The sequence below is a fragment of the Archocentrus centrarchus genome, chromosome 7 (genome assembly GCF_007364275.1).
Source record: "Archocentrus centrarchus isolate MPI-CPG fArcCen1 chromosome 7, fArcCen1, whole genome shotgun sequence".
NCBI lineage: Eukaryota > Metazoa > Chordata > Actinopteri > Cichliformes > Cichlidae > Archocentrus > Archocentrus centrarchus.
The window spans coordinates 11,586,770-11,610,155 of record NC_044352.1 but is presented as its reverse complement, the minus strand read 5'-3'; the positions used below and the strand labels follow the sequence as shown (position 1 = coordinate 11,610,155).

General features: G+C 42.7%; 1 protein-coding gene across 1 annotated transcript in view; it reads left to right on the top strand.

Moving 5' to 3' along the window:
- The first annotated feature begins 9,171 nt into the window (after positions 1-9,171).
- Positions 9,172-23,386, top strand: part of LOC115783409 (metabotropic glutamate receptor 4-like) — a 152,925-nt gene continuing 138,710 nt past the window's right edge. The window contains exon 1 of the mRNA XM_030734217.1: positions 9,172-9,705. Within this exon, the coding sequence (XP_030590077.1) occupies positions 9,172-9,705 (534 nt within the window). The remainder of the gene's footprint in view (positions 9,706-23,386) is intronic.

Below are 23,386 nucleotides of genomic sequence, written 5' to 3'. Positions count from 1 at the left end.
ATATGGCGTCGTCTGTGGATCTGTCTGGCCGGTATGCAAACTGTAGTGGGTCGAGGGTGGTGGGCAGTGAGGAGGTGATGAATGTCTTGATGAGTCTCTCAAAACACTTCATCACCACAGAGGTGAGCGCTATGGGCCTGAAGTCATTGGGGCTGCTGGGGTGTGGTTTCTTTGGGACAGGGACTATGATGGACTTTTTAAAGCAGGTGGGAATCACACACAGTTTCAGTGAGAGGTTGAATATCAGTGTAAACACAGGTGCCAGCTGGTCAGCGCAGGTCTTAAGGACACGTCCACTAATACCGTCTGGTCCAGCCGCTTTCCTAGTGTTTACACGTCTAAACGCCCTCCTCACGTCGCGCTCCGTCACAGTGAGTGTCTCCGCCCCTCCGGCCGGGAGTGCAGCGGGCTGTCGGCTTCCCGACTCAAAGCGCGCAAAGAAGATGTTGAGTTCATCAGCCAGAGAAGCATCGGCACTCACCGGGTGTGTGTGTGGTGCTTTGTAGTCCGTGATGGTGCGTAGTCCCTGCCACAGTCCCCTGGAGTCAGACTGTTGTAGTTGCTGTTCCAGTCTGCGGCCGTAGCGATGTTTAGCCTCTTTCACCACTCTGCGGACGTTGTATGATGCAACCTTGTAGTCCTCCATGTTCCCAGAGGCGAGGCCGGAGTTGTAGGCAACGGTGCGGGACCTCAGGGCGTCGCAGACAGATTTATCCACCCACGGCTTCTGGTTGGGAAAAGTCCTGATGGTCCTCCTAAGTGAAGTGTCATCAACAACTTTCCCAATAAATCCCACAACAGTTTCCGTAAACTCCTCGATGTCTCCGCCCGCGCTGCTGCGAAACATGTCCCAGTCGGTTGAATCCAACGCACCCTGCAGAGCGGCCTCTGTTTGATCAGACCACCGTGTCAATTCTCTCACAGCAGGGGGTTCCTGCCTGAGCCGTTGTTTGTATTTCGGCATGAGAAGGACAGCGGTGTGGTCAGACTTCCCAAAAGGCGGAAGAGGCTTTGCTTTGTAGCCCTCTTTGAATGGAGAGTAGCAGTGGTCTAGGGTCCTCTCTCCTCTGGTGGGGCAGTCGATGTGTTGAATCAATTCCGGTATCAGCTTTTTCAAGTTTGCACTGTTAAAGTCCCCGGCTACGATGAGAGCCGCATCACGCTGGTTAGCCTGATAGGTGGAAATCGCCTCATGTAGCTCGGATAGTGCAGTGTTTGTGTCCGCCTGAGGTGGAATATAGACGGCGCTGAAGATGACCGAAGTGAACTCGCGGGGCAGGTAGTGGGGGCGGCATTTCAGGGTTAGGAGCTCCAGGTTAGGTGAACATGATTGTTTCAGAGGGACAACATTCCTACTGTCACACCAGTTGTTATTAATCATTAGGCACACACCTACCAAGTATTTTTGGTATAGGACATAAAAGCAACACGGGGATACCAAGTATTTTTGGTATAGGACATAAAAGACATGACCTAAGATAAACACAAGCAAACGCAGAGAGTACAACCAATATAAATATGGAAGCAAGCCATTTCTAGCATGCTGTAAACTGCATTAAATTCTTTCCTCTTATAATAGATTGAGGTGTAAATAAACTGATTTCTTCATAAAAACCACGACAAATGAGACTCTGATTTAAAAGGATCTGTCTTTCCTTGGCAATCAGCAGAGGCTGTTTTTCTGCCAGTGACTTTATTGTCAAAAACAATAGGCATCAGAGATTGACGTCAATAATAATAATCGTGTTCATTTTGTGAAGCATTTCAGTAGGAATCGACATGACAAAATGTCAGTGTCATAAAAAAGTGATATAGAGAGAACTAAACACTAGAAATTCTCTCCTCTAATGGACTTCTTTGTAATGAAACAATGTTAAAAAGACAATTAAAAACCTAAAAATGGCTTTAAAAACCCTGAACACGCTGAGTCACAAGACGCTACTGCAAAAATTCTTACCTTTTTTGTCAGTGCTTATTATTTTCTGCTACAGGAAAAACACCGATTAAATATAACATTATGACCACCTGCCAAATATTGTGTTGGTCCCCCCTGTTGCTGCCAAAACAGCCCTGACCCATTGAGGCATGGACTCCACTAGACCCCTGAAGGTGTGCTGTGCTATCTGTAAGTTGCGAGGTGTGGCCTCCATGGATTGGATTTATTTGTGCAGCACATCCCACAGATGCTTGATTGTATTGAAATCTGGGGAATTTGGAGGCCATATCAACACCTCAAACTTGTTGTTGTCCTCCTCAAACCATTCCTGAATCATTTTTGCTTTGTGCTAGGATGCATTATTCTGCTTAAAGAGGCCACAGCACATCAGGGAATACTGTGTCCATGAAAGGGTGCACATGGTCTGCAACAATGCTTTGGTAGGTTTTTCTGTCAAAGTAACGTCCACAGGACCCAAGGATTCCCAGCAGAACATTGCCCAAAGCATCACACTGTCTCTGCCGACTTGCGTTCTTCCCATTCTCCTCATTCTTCTCATCAGGTCAGTGCTCTGTGGTCCAGTTCTGATGCTTGCATGCCCGTTGTTGGCACTTATGGCAGGGGACAGGAGTCACCCTGACTGGTCTGCAACTACGCAGCCCCCCATACACAACGAACTGAGATGTATTGTGGATTCTGACATTTTTTTGTTTTTTTTTATCAGTACTAACATTAACTTTTTTGGCAGTTTGAGCTACAATAGCTTGTCTGTTTGATCAGACCACACGGGCCAACCTTTGCTCCCCACGTCCGTCACTGAGACTTGACTGCCCATGACACTGTCACTGGTTCACCACTGTTCCTTCCTTCGACCACTTTTGATAGATACTGACCACTGCAGACCAGGAACACCCAAAAGAGCTTCAGTGTCACAATTTGGTCCTTATCAATCTTGCTCAAATCCTAACACTTGGCCGTTTTTCCTGCTTCTAACACATCAACTTTGAGGACAAAATATTTACTTGCTCCCTGATATATCCCACCCACTAACGGATGCCACGATGAAGAGGTAGTAAGTGTTATCCACTTGACCAGTCAGTGATCATAATGTTACAATTAATTGTTTTGAAGGAAACAAGGCTGACAGGATTATGTTTTGTAAAGAGGAAGAAGTTTTTATATATGTACCTGGGAATTTGCAAACATTTTTAGAGTGAATGTATGAGTAAAAGAGCCAAATATTTCAGGCAAATATCCAGAATTATTTGACAATACTTATAATTCTGCATTAGTATCAATTAGTTAGGGTTAGGGTAAAATCATTTACAGCAGTTGTTAATGTGTTTATTATCATTTCATTAAAACCACAACCATTCCCTGACCTTAACGAAAGTGCCTAAACAAAAACCACATATGCAAGTCTAGATCTGACTCATAGACTCTAATTTCAGAGGCTTTGGACTTTATATAGCTACCATCCACCCTAACCAACTCCTTCCAATTTGTGGTTCATAAAGGCAGAATTTTAATCACTTCTAGTGCAAAAATGTTGCCTCCAAAAATAAGCGAGTAAGTGATAATGCTTATCACCAGTGGAAATGTGAAAACAGTCTTTCACAAGAAGCTACATTTATATATACACGGTTGAAAAATATATTCCTCTAAAAACACAGCAAAGATGATGTAAATCATATAAAGGTCTAAAAACAAAGAACTAGAAAAAAAAACAACTTGTATTTTGAGTAAACCAGCCCACTGACATGCAGAGAGTGTGATGTTCTCTGCTCTGAAGACTTTATCTCCCCTCTCAGCTGTGATCATATTGGCCTTTTGGGCCTAAGCATCTCCTCTGCTGAAGCATAACGGCCAAAACAGCAGTTCCTCGTTGGATTAGGATATCACTGTCAAACAGTGCCCAGCACAGCTTTGACAGACCCATTAGCAGGTTGCATTTCATTGTGAAGCTTTGCAGTGATGATGGAATGTAAAATTGAGCCTGTGTCTTGCTGCATTTATTTTGAGAGTTATATGATGTTCAAGGAAGCTGAACAGTAGTAAAACATGACATCATTATTTAATAAAAAGGCCATATAGCGGAAACTCAAGACATTTGCTGTTGCTAATATGTAAAATTTCACCAATACCACTGGTCTTTCAGCTATTAAGAATAGCTGAAATGTTATTCACACAATCTGAGAGCTGAATTTTAACTGTGAATGAGGATTCAGGGTGGGAAGATGTGGTTGTGTGTGGCTGTTATAATTGTGGTGATGTCTTTTTCTTATATAAAGTGTGAAGTGAAACTCAAACTAAGGCTTATGCCAGACTTGGTTTAAAATTTAGACAAACAAAGATCTTTTTATAGCAAAGCATTTGCTGATTTGGCTGTGTTTCCTCAAACAGTCTGGCTCTGTAGGAGTTTGCTTGTCAGTCTGGCTTTGTCGCGGCTGGCAAGTAGCCAACGGCTGATTCAAAATTTTGAATTGCTGTTGACAATCTTTGATCATTTGGCCAAGAAAAGATTTGCACTTTTCCGAACTATTTCTGAGGCAGTTTATGTGAGTCCCTTCAATTTAGCATTTAATCTTTTTGCAGCTCTTCAATACTTAGTTAAATCCTCAAGAGCAACTCAATTGCCTAGTAGGAATCAAACTTTTCCATCATTGCAACAAAGGTCAGTAATTTGCACCCAATTAAAATGCTACAGCAGTGTGTGGCGCTGCTGAAAACATGCTTTACTTGAAAAAAAAAAGTGCACCAATAACCAGTAAATAAAAAAATTAAACTAATCAGTAAATAAATAAAATCATCAAATGCTCCTGAATATTATTTGATGGCAGTCAAAACCTGTAATTTTGTAATGATAACCAAAGAAACTACTTAAAATGTTAACCCTCAATATGATTCAATTATTTAAAAAAAAAAACATTTGATATTTTGTATATGTACTATTTTCAGTAAAACTTAGGGTTTAAATTTTTAAAAATGATTGCTTTCTGTTTGTTTACAGTGCTGTGCAAAAACTTTGAGTCACCCCTAATTTCAATTTCAATTTCAATTTCTATTACTTTGCTTCCAAGGAGCCAAACTTTCTTGTACTTTTTAAAGTGGGCTTGAGCAATAGTTCTCCATGCTTTTTGAATGTCTTTCAAAGTATTTCTTTGGACACTGGCTGCTTTTTCACTTATTTTCAGACCAGTCCTTTACCTGACCATTTAAACAATGTAACACTGATCCATGAATCATTCAAGCATACAAAAGGCATTGAACTCAAAGGATGAACCAGTATTGGATCTACAGATTTTGGCATGAAGTGTATTGTGTCCTTAACATTTTTGAGGAAACTGGGCAAGTGGCGGACAAAAGAAGAAGTGCTAGGCTCAAAAAACATGTACAGTAGATGAACAGTATATAACAGTCATGTTTTTAAGAATTTGGAAAAAATCCGGCATAGACCTGACACAGGACCTGAGAGATGCATCTGGCACTTGAGTTGATCTAACCCTAATAAGAAAGGTCTCATTGGAAGGGTGACTGCCAAGAATCTATTCTTAAGGAAGTGAAACAGGGAGAAAAAGCTAATGTATGCCAAATTAAACAAGAATTCTACTGAAAATCAATGTCAACAATCCTTACTGACTGTCAGTCAGTAAGGATTGTTGACATTTTTGGTTCAAATAGTTGCCAATATGTGAAACATACCAACCATCTGTAAAAGACAGTGGAAGCTCTATCATGGTTTGGGGCTGCATTTTGATAGAATTCTGATTAGATTTTGATCAAGCAGTACCATTTGGATTGGTAATGGTTTTATTTATCAGCACGACAATCCCAAACACACAACCAAAGCAGTAAAAGCATACTTGGATAAAAACAAACCAACAGTGGAACACTGTCAGTCATGGATTGCCCCCTCAAGAGCCTGGACCTCAACTTTATTGAAGCATTGTGGGATCATCTTGACAGCAAATGGCAGCCAGCACCCAAAGAAGAGCTTTGAATGTCCTTCAAGAAGTCTGGAGAACTATTCCTGAAGGCTACTAAAAGAAATTACAAGAAAGTTTAAATGAGAGCGTTCAGGCTGTGTTGAAGAATAAAGGTGGTCATACCAAATATTTCCTTTCAAGCTCGTAAGAACGGTAAAATCCCTGTTTTTTCCCTTATATTCTGTAATTCCATCTCAGTAAATCACTGCACCTATTTCCCATTTTCCTAGCACAATATAAAGAAATGAGGGGTGGGTCAAGACTTTTGCACAACCCATTGCACACTGTACATTTCACACAGCATCATCACTTTTTTAGCTGTAGGTTTTTAATAGAGTAGTTCTCACTCACTTTTTGAAAAAGAAAAAGCTTAATTGCCTTCTGAATTGGAGACACACTTCAGCAAATACTGTCTATATATAAGTTCATAGCAATGTGTAATTCCATTTTAGTGAAACCTTTACTGGAGTAAAACCTTAGCTCTGTCAGCTGTCAGTGTGGTAATGCACACAGCAGCAGGGGACTCTGGTTGAGTGCAGAGGAAACCACAGCACCTCCTCATAACAGTGAGGGGAGACGGTCGCTGTGTGGATTCAGCTTTTTCCCCCAACTCATACTCTGAGCAGACAGCTGATGTTTATCTGCTCTGCCCATCTGGGCCTTGTGACTAAACATCTGGTAAAGCTGCCACTGTGTATGCAGTGTTCCAGATTGATGACAGTGAAGGCACTGCTGTCCACCTCTTCTAACAAAGATCTTGAGAGGTAGGCAGGACTTCATCTTCACATGTCAAGGCTTATTTTTAGAACCTGACTCAATTACCAGAGTATTGTCCAGCTCTCAAGACATTTATCTGGTTGTTTTGTGAAGAGGTGCACTGTAATTATCTTGATTGTGGCTGCTTAGTGTGTAATCAAAATGATAATTGGATGGGCTGATTTGAAATAAGAAGTTCCCAGCCTAGAGCTTTTGTCCCTACTTTGGAGGCTTGTATAATGGACTCATGGAAAAATATTACAATATATAACAAAGAGAAATACAAGTGTTGAATTTTGGGCTACCAGATCTTTTAAAACTAAAGCACATGTTTTTTCAGGGAATCATTGTGGAGTGTAAAACATGGGTCATTTTCCATGCATGTGGTGCTTTTGTTAAAAATGTCTGTTAATGGTGGTTAGAAAGCAAGCATTGCTCCATCATCATCCCGTCCCCATTTTAAACAGTTTGTCAGGTTACTTCCCACCTCTTTGTCTATTTTCAGTTCTTTTAATACTTCAGCCTGTGTAGCTACCTTTTCCTCTGCCTTCTCTTCGAGGCTTTCCCTCCACAATGGGATGTTTTGCAGTGACTAGTCTGCTTTCATCCATTATGAATGCTGTGTTTTAGGAGGATGATCTGCACAGAATGATATAAATATCTCCTTTTCATTCCCAGCAGGATGGGAGAGGCAGCACAAGATAGGCAGCTGTGCAGTGTTAGCACTGTATCTTTATAATTTGAAATGAAATCCAAAGTTAAATAAAGCAACACAAATGTATGATGAGCACAAACAAAGCTGTCTTATAATTCATGATGTGTGGCAAATCTCTTGACCCCTCCACTTCTGCGACGGCTAGACAAATTTGCTGTCAAAATTAAAGAAATTACTGCACTATACCTCCATCTGCATTAAAATAACTTCAAAATATCGCTGGTCCAAAGTGATAGGTTTGACAGATGGTGCATTGTAGCGCAATTTTGTGATCCTGAGAGAATTTTTGCCCTTTGTGTCCTCTGTTATAGGCTGAAACACAGCAGGGGGCTGTATGTTAGCATACAAAACCAGCGTGAAGAAAGGTTTGACAGATTTGTGTGTGTGTGTTGTGTGTGTGTGTGTGTGTGTGTGTGTGTGTGTGTGTGTGTGAGAGAGGCGGTCAATTGAGAGGGAGGGACAGCTGCAGGCTTCTCCCACTGTGTCCAGATCCATTGCCCTATTAGTTTGGTGCTGTGGAGGAAGCCAGTTGACTGTTGAAAGAATACACACACACACACACACACACACACACACACACACACACACACACACACACACACACACACACACACACACACACACACACACACACACACACATATATAAACAGAGTACCAATTACGACTGATATAAAGGATTGGAGAGGCTATTAGGGATATGATGTGCAAGGAGCGAATAAGTTCATAACTCAAAGAATGTGGTTTTTGATTTTCAGAATCATGTGCTCTTAATTTACTGTTTCATAACCTTTGGTATAACACTCTGGAGACGATCTACATGAAGAGAGCAGTGTGCCGTTATAAAGCCTATGGAACACTGCCAACCAGGAGCAAATCAGTTATGCTCAAGGCACATAGAAATAATTCATTGCAGTACTCTGAAAGCAGTTGAGGCATGGCTGCAACACAGAATAGATTTCCTGTGCAGTCTTGTTTCTGATATTATTTCTGCTTGAATTTAAGGATCTACAAACTAGATTGGAGTTTTGGTGGTTTTGGTAAGTTTTGGCATCATTCTGTGCCCCATTTGACTATCTGTCAATTACAAAAAGAGTCCACTGACATGACTTCATAGGAGATTCTACAAAGAAAAACCCTTAACACTGACTGACGCTAATAGAAGGCCGAACCCTGCATAAATGCAGGTTTTCTTTATTGAAATCGGATGACTAAGAATCCTTTTCATCTTTTATTTATTTTTTCCAGATGTTGCTTTTTGTGCTCTTTTCTTCACAGCCTCTCACACCTCTTCTCTCTCATTACAGGTGCCCACTGTGGAGCCCACTGGCCGTTCTTGTAACTTTTTGCCTGTTTGACACACCAAGAGGAAGGCTAAACGCACCTGAGTGATTCTGGAGAACCAGAGAAGAGAGGCAAGCTTCCCACCTTTGTTCTTGCCTTATGAGAGCTGCTCTCTGTGGACTCCATCTCAGAACACTCTGTACTGTTTAGTTACTGCATGTATCCACAACTCTCAGGTGCAGGAAAAGTGAGTGAAACACAAAGAGAAAAGAAGAAAGCGTAAGAGATAAAGAGAGCCTAGCTGCATAATTAGTATTACAGTTTGCTGCAGAGCTAGAAACCATGAGAAGAGACTTCTGAAGACAACTGTGCTCCGAAAAATATTGCAGCTAAACCTTCAAGACATTTGTATGTGTGTGTGGGTATATGTGTGCACACCTCTTTCATTTTCAAAGGACTTGAATTTGTATTTGGATGCGGATTTAGCCCTTCATTATGACTCTGCAAAGAGGCTTTGAGAGAGCATGGATTGGCTGCCACAAAGGTGTCTGCTGCTGGGTGTTGCTGCTGGCTTGTTATGTCTTGATCACCTTGGCTGCCAAACCGAAAATGCCAGGCCATACACACCTGAACTCAATACGCATTGATGGTGACATATCACTAGGTGGGCTGTTTCCCGTGCATGCAAGGGGAAACGATGGCAAAGCTTGTGGAGAGCTGAAGAAGGAGAAAGGGATCCACAGGCTGGAGGCCATGTTATTTGCCCTAGATCGTATCAATAATGACAATGAACTGCTGCCTAATATCACTCTGGGGGCACGCATCCTAGACACCTGCTCCCGGGACACCCATGCTCTGGAACAGTCGCTGACATTTGTTCAGGCATTGATTGAGAAAGACTCAACTGATGTCAAGTGTCTCAGCGGAGGGCCGCCCATCATCACTAAGCCCGAGAGAGTGGTGGGAGTAATTGGTGCATCTGCCAGCTCCGTGTCAATCATGGTAGCTAACATTTTGCGTCTCTTCAAGGTCAGTTTCCTCTACAGTTTATTCTTCCTGTGTTACTTTTTTTCATGCTTTTCTGATCATGTTTGCAAAATGTGTTTTTTGCATAGGATACCCCAAATGATATCCTGTGCAGCATAATTTAGGCCACGTTCCACTGAAAGTCTAGTGGTCTAGACAAAAGGCAACCTATGAGTTTTAATCTTACACCACATCAATATCACCACACTGTAAGTGTGGTAAAGAAAAGTAAGCACAACCACACACAACCACAACCTGCCCTAGTACATGTTCTTCCTGCTTTCTTTTCTTTTCTTCACAGGTCTAAATTAGTTTCAAACATTTTTCCCACTGTCCAGAAAACTAAGTGCTAATCATTACACCATAATTCTGCTCACTAATGACATTAATTTGCCAAGAGTCCTCAGTCAGCCGTCTTCTAATGAATTCAGGGAAGCCATGCACGGAACAACGAGCTACTATTGGACATAGTGTATAAAAACATAGTTATGTAGTTATGTATTGGAACCCTTGGTTTATGAACATGAGTAAAGATGTTATTCATGTATTCACCAGAGTCTTTATGACTCTATCAGTTTGAGGATAAAACACATAGAATATAAGTGGCTTCCTTTCCCTCTTCCCTATTCTTTAAGCTATTAGAAACTATTGAGGTGCAGGAAAAATTGTTAGAGATTACGCTGATATTCAAATTATAAGTAATACTTCATGTGTTTACACAGGCTTTATCTTTTAAAAGAAGATCAGGTCCTATAGAAGAGCAGGTCAGTAACACCTGCTGTGACATTGACTTAGCAATTTTTCTTTTTAGCAGCCTGCCGTTACGGTCAACTAATTGCTCAACAGAAAGAGCAAAAAGGTACATGGTACAATATTCCATCCTTTAAAAAAAGTGTGGTTGGTATGTTACAGGTCGGCAATTCCACATTCTTGTTATTTTTTTTTTTTTTAAAGAAAGCACTGGAGTGACTACTTATTAGTCTTTTTCTAGTGTTATGCTAAAACCCGTCATGAAACCTTTGCCATTATAGGAATAAACAGTCTAATTATTGTATCCGCTGAGCAAAGAGGAAGTTGGTGGCATAACTCACACAGGAACTGTTATTGCACAGCACGGCAGAAGAAAGCAGTCAATGCTGCTTGGTGAGTAACACTGCTCGACAGCCTTTGACATATGTCAACATCCATTCAACCTGTACGGGACTCCATTTTGTAGGCACTAGAACGATTGGTGTTACCACAGCAGTGGTAACACCTATCGTGCAAAATCATGAATATAACTGTGAGGGTCTTCTTATCAGAAAGCACAAACATGAAAAAGCAAAAACCGAGTTACATAGCCACATGCACCTATAACTTCATGCAGAGGGCAAGATGGCAAGCAGAAAGAGACCAGACACAGATCTCAAGACACTGCTAAGCCTGCTATGTATCCAGGGAAGCCAAAAGACCTCAAATGACTGATGTACCTCATGCTGCTCTACAGCTTGCCAATACCAAATTTTCCACCAAACAAGGCTGCCAGGACTCCTTGTGGAGGGCACACGGATTGCCAGAGGAAGCCCTGTCCACTCACAGGCTTGTGAGACATCTTCACACAGCTAATTGGCAAGTTTGTGTTTGGGCAGGAGTTTGCCAGTGAGATGTTGTGTGTTCCAAATTGCATGCCAAATCCTGTTGTGGGAATAAATTATTTAGCTTTTTCTTTTTTTTCCTCCTCTAAAGGGTATGGAGCTGCACCATCCAAAACTCAGTGTTCTTGGGCAAAGAATGAGTTTTCTGTGAGTGTAGTACAACTCAGATTTTCACCAGGCTTTAGATGGAACGGGGTGGACAAATTATTTACCCTAGAGGCTCAAGCCAGAATAAGCAGCAATCCTTTTTGACGGACAAAGGCCTTAAAGGTATCTGCCCAGTGGGCTTGAACAGCCTCCTTGACAGGGCCTTGAGAATGACTTGGCAAATCCCACTAAGGGGCAGAGGAGAACACTTCTGGATGCTGCCACTGCAGTTCAACCAGCAAGACATGGGTCCTTAAAACTACCTTTTTACAGACCACTCATTGCAAAAGATAGCCAACTTTGGTATTTGTAAAAAACAAACTGGTCTCTAGCAGAGGCTGCAGTTCAGAGTGCTGAACTTATTGCTGACTTTGTATGTTAATGCACAATATTATCTTGAAATAATCAGACAGGCACTGACTGGCCTACCCCAATTCTATGTACACTCCTAGAATCTTCCATCTGTTCTTGACAAGATACGTGTACTGTGAGGTATTGGGAGCAGCCATTACCTGATAGTGTTATATATATAACAAAACTGTTGCTGAATTACCATGACCTATTCCAGTGTAGCTCTCTGCACTGACAGTGGAACCGAATGGGGAGAGAGAAAGCTTTTAGATAATGGAATACATGTGAAGGCATCAGCCTTCAATAGTCATCAGCTGACAGGCAAAAAACACAAGGTGTTCTATCGCTACATTTCCTGGTGTATTTTTAAAAACAACAACATGGTATGGCAGTATGCTCAGGAAAAAAACAAAAAACAAACAAACAAACATGGAAACCAAACAGGTTGATCATAGCGCTGCTACTTCATAGAATTCAGACTGCAGAAAAGTAATGAATTATTGAACCTCAAATTATATATTTTTTTTACACTTTGGATGATCTCTAATATGTTACAGGAACAGTGACTTTTTTTTCATACAGCTTAAATGTGACAGATAGTTAAGCAGACTGAAAGACTGTCTATAAAACAGGAACCTCTGAGTGTGACTGAATTGGAAAAATTTCATATATAACAGGCACAACAGGTAAATGTGGCTTCCCCTTGGCTTGTGTTTCTCTCTCTTTGATGATGCTTTTCCTCCCACCAAATGCTTTACAGCAACTGAAAAAAGAAAAGAAAAGTGAGTCTCAATAATAGTGGCAATGCTTCTTAAAACTTTTTTTAAAAAATATATGTCCGTCAATAGTATTTAAAATAAATATTGTGTGGAACTGGGGAGCCTTAAAAGGCTTTAATCAACTTATCGTCTATTTTGCACTTGACAGGCGGAACAGTTTCCCATGAATCACACTGATAGAGAAACAGAAAGCCATGGAAATGTGATTTGCGGGGGGCCCAGAAGTGGCCCCAGGTGAGAAGAATAACACAAGGTTTAATATTACACTACACTAGATCACAAAATATATTTGCATATCCACTCATATTTCAGTGAATGTAGTGCATCATATACATATCATACCTTGCTGTATCCTTTTGGATTCAATCTTTGTTCAAATAAATGTAAAGATTTAAACAAAATGTTCACGTTTTGTTTAGTTTTGCTCCATCACGTCCACCATCCTCCGTCTTACTACACTGCAGTAAATTAACTTGACTGCTTTGTTTGCAGTGTTATTAACTATAGGCGCACTAATATTTTGATAAATAAAGCAAGTTGTAGTATAAGAAGACTTTTGATGTCAATTTTTGAGTTCATTTGTTTACATTTTACTACAGGTAAAAATATTATTGAAAAGGTGACAATGCTCCAAGGTAATGTATTACTGTGGTAAAAAAAAAAAAAAAGAAAGAAAAGAAAAGAACTCACAACATGTTAATTTTCTTGCAGTGCAATTGGAAAACATGAACCTTTTTTGACTTCAGATAAAAATTAAATTAATTCCCTGGAAGTTGTCCAAAAGCATTGTGGGAGATGCAGGTATGAATGAAGTCGGGCAGATGTAGATGAATCAGGCTGAGGGATAGTGGATATAGTCAAAAAAATAAAAACGTGCAGAAACATGGAGTTTTATATACAATAATATAAGAATGTCATAGGCTTAAAAACTTGCCACTATAAAATTTCACTGTGGCTCTGTTGAACAAATACTATTTGTGTTTTACACTGTGGAAAATCAGGGTGTAAAAGTTATTAAGACCCATCAGAAGCCACTCTCGTTCGTGCCTTGAAGATATTGACTAAAGGTAAGTAAAGCTAACGTATTACTTTCTCACAGCATTGCTAGTCACATTCTGGATCTTTTCTCCATCATTAACGTCACGTAAAAATATAAGTGGGGCTCCTTTGAGCAGCAAAGAAGGTTCCACATCATCATTTCTGCTGATTTCAAACTCGGGTGTAGCTTCTTCCAGCCTTTGAATCTATTTCTTTTAAGTTCACCTGAGCTGTTGGTTTGAAGCTAAATGACGATGCTGATGAGTCTCTTTGACATCTAGTACAGTGTGTACACTGGTGTGTGACCTATCATGTCAGTAGCTACTGTTGGCTTTATGTCCATCCATCCATCCATCCATTTTCTTCCGCTTATCCGGGGCCGGGTCGCGGGGGCAGAAGCCTAAGCAGAGAAGCCCAGGCTTCCCTTTCCCCAGCCACCTCCTCCAGCTCATCCGGAGGGACCCCAAGGCGTTCCCAGGCCAGCCGAGATACATAATCTCTCCAGCGTGTCCTGGGTCTACCACGGGGCCTCTTCCCGGTGGGACATGCCCGGAACACCTCACCCAGGAGGCGGCCAGGAGACATCCTAATCAGATGCCCGAGCCACCTCAACTGGCTCCTTTCGATGTGGAGGAGCAGCGGCTCTACTCTGAGCCCCTCCCGGATGGCCGCACTCCTCACCCTATCTCTAAGGAAGAGGCCAGCCACCCTTCAAAGGAAACTCATTTCTGCCGCTTGTATTCGCGATCTTATTCTTTCGGTCACTACCCAAAGCTCGTGACCATAGGTGAGGGTAGGAACGTAGATCGACCGGTAAATCGAGAGCTTCGCTTTTACGCTAAGCTCCCTCTTCACCACGACGGACCGGTGCAGCGTCCGCATCACTGCAGAAGCAGCCCCGATCCGCCTGTCGATCTCCCGTTCCCTTCTCCCATCACTCGTGAACAAGACCCCGAGATATTTGAACTCCTCCACTTGAGGCAAGAACTCGTTCCTGAGCCGGAGATGGCACTCCACCCTTTTCCGGCTGAGGACCATGGCCTCAGACTTAGAGGTGCTGATTCTCATGCCAGCCGCTTCACACTCGGCTGCGAACCGTTCCACTGCGAACTGGAGGCCCCTCCCTGATGAAGCCAACAGAACCGCATCATCTGCAAAAAGCAGAGATGAGACTCTGAGGCCACCAAGGAAGAAGCCTTCCGCCACCTGGCTACGCCTAGAAATTCTGTCCATAAAAATTATGAACAGAATCGGTGACAAAGGGCAGCCCTGACGGAGTCCAACACCCACAGGAAACGAATCCGACTTATTACCGGCTATACGGACCAAGCTCTCACTGTGGTTGTACAAGGACTGAATGGCCCGCAACAATGGGCCAGACACCCCATACTCCCGCAGAACCTCCCAAAGGACACCCCGAGGGACACGGTCGAATGCCTTCTCCAAGTCCACAAAGCACATGTAGACTGGTTGGGCAAACTCCCACGCACACTCAAATATCCTTGAGAGGATAAAGAGCTGGTCCAGCGTTCCACGACCAGGACGAAAACCGCATTGTTCCTCCTGAATCCGAGGTTCGACTAACGGACGCACCCTCCTTTCCAGCACCCTGGCATAGACCTTACCGGGGAGGCTGAGGAGTGTGATCCCCCGAAAGTTGGAGCACACCCTCCGGTCTCCCTTCTTAAAGATGGGGACCACCACCCCGGTCTGCCAATCCAATGGCACTGCCCCAGATCTCCACGCAATGTTGCAGAGTCGTGTCAACCAAGACAGCCCTACAACATCCAGAGCCTTCAGGAACTCAGGGCGAATCTCGTCCACCCCAGGGGCTCTGCCACCAAGGAGTTGTTTAACTACCTCAGTGACCTCACCCCCAGTGATGGTCAAGTCATCCCCCTCATCCCCAGACTCTGCTTCCACTACAGAAGGCGTGTCAGTGGGATTCAGAAGGTCCTCGAAGTATTCCTTCCACCGTCCGACTATAGCCTCAGTTGAAGTCAGCAGCACCCCCCCCCCCCCCCCCCCGCACTATAAACAGTGTGAGTGAAGCACTGCTTTCCCCTCCTGAGTCGCCTGACGGTTTGCCAGAATCGCTTCGATGCCGTCCGAAAGCCTTTTTCCATAGCCTCACCGAACTCCTCCCACACCCGAGTTTTTGCTTTGGCCACTACCCGAGCTGCATTCCGCTTGGCCTGTCGATACCTGTCAGCTGCCTCCGGAGTCCCACAGGCTAACCAAGCCCGATAGGACTCTTTCTTCAGCTTGATGGCTCCCTTCACCTCCGGTGACCACCATCTGGTTCGGGGGTTACCACCACGACAGGCACCAACCACCTTGCAGCCACAGCTCTGAAGAAGAAGAAGAAGAAGAAGAAGAAACAGCCTTTATTGTCCCACAGAGGGGAAATTTGGGTGTAACAGCAGCCGCAGTTATTATAAATATAAATAAAAATATAATAATTTACACTATTAAGAAAAGAATATATATATATATAAAATCAACAAACAAGATTAACCTTAATACTACTAATAATAACACTATATACAATGTACATGATGTGCCTGTGTGTTGAACCTTAACAGGCCGGACTATTTACAGTATATTATATATTATCCTACATTGTGTAGGTTGTTGTGGTTTTTGTTGGGAGCAGTGATGGTTATAAAGTCTTACAGCTGCTGGGAGGAAGGATCTGCGGTAACGCTCCTTTGTGCATTTAGGATGCAGCAGTCTGTCACTGAAGGAGATCTCCAGCTCAGCAACAGTTTCATGCATGGGATGGGAGACCTTGTCCATCAATGATGTTATTTTGGTCAGAGTCCTTCTGTCTCCCACCACCTGCACTGAGTCGAGAGGACATCCTAGGACAGAGCTGGCTTTCCTTATGAGCTTGTCTATCCTCTTCCTCTCAGCTGTAGACAAGCTGCTGCTCCAACATACTGCTGCATAGAAGATGGCTGATGCCACCACAGAGTCATAGAAGGTCTTCAGGAGTGTCCCCTGCACTCCAAAAGACCTCAGCCTTCTCAGCAGGTAGAGTCTGCTCTGACCCTTCCTGTAGAGCGCATCAGTGTTATGAGTCCAGTCCAGTTTATTGTTTAGGTGAACACCCAGGTACTTATAAGAGTCCACTATCTCAATGTCCACTCCCTGGATGTTCACTGGTGTCCGTGTGGTGGGTCTGCACCTGCGGAAATCCACCACCAGCTCCTTGGTGTTAGCGGCGTTGATCAGGAGGTGGTTCCGCTGGCACCAGTCCACAAAGTCCTGAGTCCACTGTCTGTACTCTGAGTCATCCTCACCTGTGATGAGGCCAACTATGGCAGAGTCGTCAGAGAACTTCTGCAGATGGCAGCGTGGGGAGTTGATGGAGAAGTCTGCAGTGTAGAGGGTGAAGAGGAACGGTGCCAGCACAGTTCCCTGTGGGGCCCCCGTACTGCAGACCAGCCTGTCAGAGACACAGCCCTGTGTCCTCACGTACTGTTGGCGGTCAGTGAGGTAGTCCAGTATCCACTCGGAGATGTGGTGGTCCACTCCTGACAGTTCCAGCTTGTCTCTCAGAAGTCCTGGCTGGATGGTGTTAAAAGCACTGGAGAAATCAAAGAACATGATCCTCACAGTGCTTCCAGGCTTCTCCAGGTGGGTCAGAGCTCGGTGCAGGAGGTAGATGATGGCGTCATCCACCCCGATGCCAGGCCGGTAGGCGAACTGCAGCGGGTCCTACGAAGACGACACCATGAGGCGTAGCAGCAGCCTCAACAATGGAGGTGCGGAACATGGTCCATTCGGACTCAATGTCCTCAGCCTCCCTCGGAATGCTGTCGAAGTTCTGCTGGAGGTGGGAGTTGAAGATCTCCCGGACTGGGGCTTCTGCCAGGCGTTCCCAGCGCACCCTCACAATACGTTTAGGTGCGCCAGGTCTGTCCAGCATCTTCCCCCGCCACCTGATCCAACTCACCACCAGGTGGTGATCAGTTGACAGCTCAGCTCCTCTCTTCACCCGAGTGTCCAAAACATACGGCCGCAGATCTGATGATACGATTACAAAATCGATCATCGACCTGCGACCTAGGGTGTCCTGGTGCCATGTGCACTTATGGACATCCTTGTGTTGGAACACGGTGTTTGTTATGGACAAACTGTGGTTTGCACAGAAGTCCAATAACAAAACACCATTCGGGTTCAGATCGGGCAGGCCATTCCTCCCAATCACGCCCCTCCAGGTCTCACTGTCATTGCCCACGTGAGCGTTGAAGTCTCCCAGCAAGACTATGGAGTCACCAGATGGAGCACTCTCCAGCACCCCGCCCAGCAACTCCAAAAAGGGTGGGTACCCTGAACTGTCATTCGGCGCATAAGCGCAAACAACAGTCAGGACCCGTTCCCCAGCCCGAAGGCGCAGGGAAACTACCCTCTCGTCCACCGGTGAAAACTCCGACATACAGGCAGCAAGCCGGGGGGATACAAGAATACCCACCCCAGCTCGCCGCCTCTCACCGAGGGCAACTCCAGACTGGAACAGAGTCCAGCCCTTCTCCAGGAGACTGGTTCCAGAGCCAAGGCCATGCGTTGAGGTGAGCCCAACTATATCTAGCTGGTATCTCTCAACCTCACGCACTAGCTCAGGCTCCTTCCCCACCAGAGAGGTGACATTCCATGTCCCAATAGCCAGTTTCGATAGCCGGGGATCAGTCCGCCAGGGCCTCCGCCCTCGGCCACCGCCCGACACACACTGCACCCGACCCCTACGACACCTCCTGCGGGTGGTGGGCCTTATGTGTAATATGTTATTTCACTCAGTTTTCCTGATGATTTGATTGACAGAACACCAAAATGAAAGAATGCAAACTCAACATATTGGTGCTGCCTGCCATCGTGATACTTGCAATTGTTTTTCAGCTCCTTACTTATGGGTTTTTCCCTATCCTCCTTAGTGGAGGAGTGGCTGAGGGTGAAGTGTTTGCTCAGCACTTCAGAGCAGCCAGGATTCCGTCCCCATGGTGTGCCATGAATATTTTACTATATTGTTACGTAATTTACGCCCTGGGATTGGGGTTGAAAGCTCTCTCTATTCATTCCCTCATCACTGGGTCTAGCTCTTGGTCTGTTTTCATCAGTTGGGTCTTTATACTACCATATAAGCAGGAGCAAAGTGCACCGGCACTTGAAGTAATTAGTGGTTGGTTGCTTATGATACTCAAGACAGAATGAATATAATGAAAACCCCGATTGTATCTCACTGAAAACAGCTCCACTGACTGGCTTGAGGGATATTGTTGCTGCAGTCAGAAACTGCAGGAGCATGCACCTTGTTTCAGGTATGGAAGCTGACTTGCTGAGACAATCATAAGCTTTTCGACAAAGAGGGGGAAGCTTGGGCAGCTTCCGCACAGCAGCTCTCTAAATTAGGTACAAGCAAGCACACTCAGTGTGGAGTACTTTCCTCAGTGGAGATGTGAGTTTGGAACTGTGGAAACAGATGGAAGGAAGAAAGCAGAGGCGTTAGCTGGGTATACTCTGAAAGCAACCGAAAGAAGAAGGTTATCTACAGACAGGTGACAACTGAAAGGAAAAACCTTAATCCTTGAGGGGCCCTGTCAGTGAGCGAATCTGGTGACTGTGTGGGGCATTTTCCTTGAATGACTTAAGTCACTACAAATCAGTGTAAATTGATAATTGTTATTCTTTAGGAAATATCATGAGAATACTGAAAATACTTTTTATTATAACTATGCCCCAATCCATAGGGCACCAGGTGTCACTAAATGATTTAGTATGAAATTGATACGAATCATACGGACCTTTTCAATCACCAGATCTCAAGATTTTTGACCAGTTTCTTCGGCGGTGCTCTCCACCATCATTAACAAAACATCAAATGAGGGACTATCTTTTAGAAAGATGGTGGTCCGTTCCTTTAGCTGAGTTCAGCAGACATACTTCAAAAATCAATGCCAAAGCAAACTCAAGCTGCTACTAAAATATTTTATGTTGGTTTTTTTCTTTAATTTGTCATCCTTTTGCAGCTGCCGGTTGTGCTGTCTGTGAAGCAGAGACCTTGCATCCGCCTCTCTCCTCCCTCATTAGAGGCAGAGGGCCTCAGGCACAGTGCCTTACTCCCCCTCAGCATTTCACTGTGTTGAGACAGGGTTCTTATTTGGATTACCCAGTCAGCCTACAGTGACGATAGGCTGAAAGCTTTAAAGGCTCTCAAAAATATGCACACATATGCTTTTTACTTTCTCTTGTTAATGGCCCATCTACTCTTCGTCACTATCAGACCTGAATAAAAATGGAGTGCCATTAAAACAATAGATATTGTATATTAAAAACCCATTAATTAGTTATATTAAAACTAGTTGTAAGACAAAATAAAATTTAGAACACAATCATGTACATATAATTGCACACATTTCAAAGGAAAAGGACTGGAGCACATTGATTAATTTACAGTATTTACTTGTATCAAAAGGCTGAGGCACCACTGTGTCTTCATCAGTCACAGTAGAGCAAGATGTAGCAAACAATTTTTTGTCATCCCATGCCTGAGGGGTACAAAGCAAGTTCAAGATAGCCAGACTTGCTTTGTGTTAGCTAGCTTGACAAAACCTAAAACCCCATTCAAAGATAATGGGTATCACAGTGGTGGTTATAAATGCAGGCTTTTTGATTCACCCGGTGTACATGCTCACATAAAAGAAAGCGTTTTAGGCATCACTTGACTCTTCTTCTGACCAAACTCAATCTCAGCACTGCCTACTCCAGTCAGAGACATTTTTAGGAACAACATAAAAAAAATATAACAGGAAAATGAAACAATGTTGCCACAAATAAGACAAGATAGTAATGTGGCAGAAAATTATTAATCATGTGAACTCATGATCATTACAAACGCACTGAGCAAAAAAAAAAAAAAAAGTATTTATATATAAAAAAGTATATATATATATGTATATATATATATATATATATATATATATATATATATATATATATATATATATATATATATATATATATATATATATATATATATATATATATAAATAAATAATTTTGTTACATTTAAGCACATAAACATTTAATCATGGTAATTTGTCTCCAGATGAAAGTGAAATTAATTACATACTGACTGAATAGATATTCTTGGTGACAAATAGACTACAAATTTAACTGATCTATTTTAATAAATTCTGATTTCTGATTCTGATAAATTTCACGTGCATTTCCATCAGTGTAAAAAAAAGATCAAGCATAAAAGACCAGGTATAAAAAGATAGAAACATTTTCTGCATCACCGATCGTATGTGACACGTAGTTTGTGCTGATGTAACTTTCCAGCTTGGAATCATTTGGTGGTGTTAGTAAGATACAGCTCAACAGACTGCATATATAAAACATATTCTTTCAGCAAATAATCTATACTGCTCTTAAAGCATGCTGTAAATAAAAGCTTCAGTGAAAACATAGCACTTTCAGCTTATCTTAAAGTGGGACTGTTCATCACATGTGTTCAGCCTTAGTTACTATGGTGATCTACAGTAGCTAGGTAAAAAGAGAGCCACCTTTGTGACACTGAAAACTCTTACTTACGGTTCAACAGCTTGATAACCCATTCATCTTTTTTTTGTAGTACACCCTTCTGGTTCATAATTGTCATTGCATAATTGGCTAAACAGGAATATGAATCTACTGCTAATGAATCCAAAGGAGACAGTAATGTCAAAACATTAGCCTATTTGAATCAGTAAAGGCTGTAAATTAATCAGTGTACTCCGCTGTCTTTTGTCCTTTGACAGTTTGTCCTAGAGCTGCAAAACACCTGATTCAGCTGCGTATCTGCTGGAAGATGCACAGAGAATCTTGGTTTCTATGAGGCGTATTAGGAAAATTAAACAAACAATGAACACGAGGATTCAGCAGAGATAATTCTTAGGTTTTATTCTCGCATGGGAGCTGTTACAGTCATCATAAGTATCTATGAGTGCTCACTGGGGCAGTCCCTCATCCTGTGATCAATGGAAGTCCTGCTGTTATTGCGGCAGTTGATGGTACAAAAAAACTGTGAGAAGGACCACCTATGGTGGTCATCATTGCATGCAAAGTTGTGTGGTTCACATTATACAGTCAGCATGTATGTATGTGTAATGTGTGTATATGTGGGTTATACTATGTAGGATGTCTCTGATTTGATGGACATGGTCACTCTTTCAGAATTGATAGTTTTATGATGGGAATGGTTTAATGACCTTAATGGACGTTATAAGATAAGATAAGATAAGATAAAACTTTAATGATCCCACGATGGGGAAAATTGCGCGTTACAGCAGCTCAGTACAGAAAACTAAAAATAGAATAGAATAAAATAAAATAGAAAAACACTATACACATATACATAAGCACTATATACAGAAAATATATAGTCAATACACACATGTACATATACACACGTATACACACACATTAATCATGGTAATTTGTCTCCAGATGAAAGTGAAATTAATTACATACTGACTGAATAGATATTCTTGGTGACAAATAGACTACAAATTTAACTGATCTATTTTAATTTTAAGAGATCCAGCAACTCAGAATAATAGTGGTGGTGTGGTTACATGTGACACTTTGACTTGTTAGTGCTTTATTTCATGAACAGCCTCAGGTGTGCCTTGTCAAATTCTCAGAGGCTCAACATACTAGAACTAGGTAGCAATTAGGGAGAGAAGGCTTTGAACAGGAGAAATCATTCTGATTGAACTCACTCTCATTTGGCTCCAAGTGCAATTTGATGCACACTAAACTATATTAGTTCATCCATGCAGCTGTTTTTCTTGAAAACCACCCATCCATATTCAGCAAATCTCATGTACTGAATTCCATGCATCCAGAAACTCCAACACAAACAGGAACGCGAATTGCCTTAAAAACACGCAGTAAGCAATGTTTTTGAATGTGTTCACAGACCAGTGAACTTTCGGTGTTTTCTTTTGTATGCCCTTCAACCTGACTTTTACAACTGAACAAATCAAATCCGTGAAGCTGTATTTCTTGACCCCAGATAGCAGATGTCCTCCATCTACCGTGCTCTAGCAACAGAGGAGTAGCTCCTTTAGTTCAGGATTAGTTCCGACTCAACTCACTTTGCCCACCCAAGCCCAAGCGGTCAATCCCCAGGACAGTCATGAATAAAGCCTGCCTACAACCTCGTCTTTTATTCTTGGCGGTATTTTATCCTCTTCCTCCTGCTGTTTGCAAATCCCTCTGTAGGAAATGTGAACCACCACTGGTAATCGCCGAGCACAGTGACAAAAAGCTGCTGTGTGGCTGCCTGTTCTTGTGCATTTATTTTTGCGATATGTTAGGTTTCACTCAAGTTAATTACTGGCCTTTAATTAGTGTGTACTAGCAGGCCTACTGAAGAAATAACGGCAGGAGGGGGTTAAAAAAAAAGCCTTTTCTTGTTTAAATGTATAATTTCATTCTGCTGAGCACTGCTGAAAAAAAGAGAGCAAAGACTGACAATGAAAAGTGCAATATAAATACCAGCAGGGTTTGCTCCGTGTTCTCCGTGTTAGAGCTGTCACCATACCATAGTGGCTGCAAAATCCCAATTTCTAGCATTTTAATGCGTCTGTTCCCTGTTCTGACTTTTCTATAAAAGTTTACGAAACCTCGCATCTTCACACAGAGCACCACAAATAGAGCACAGCCATCAAATAGTTTTCTTGAAAA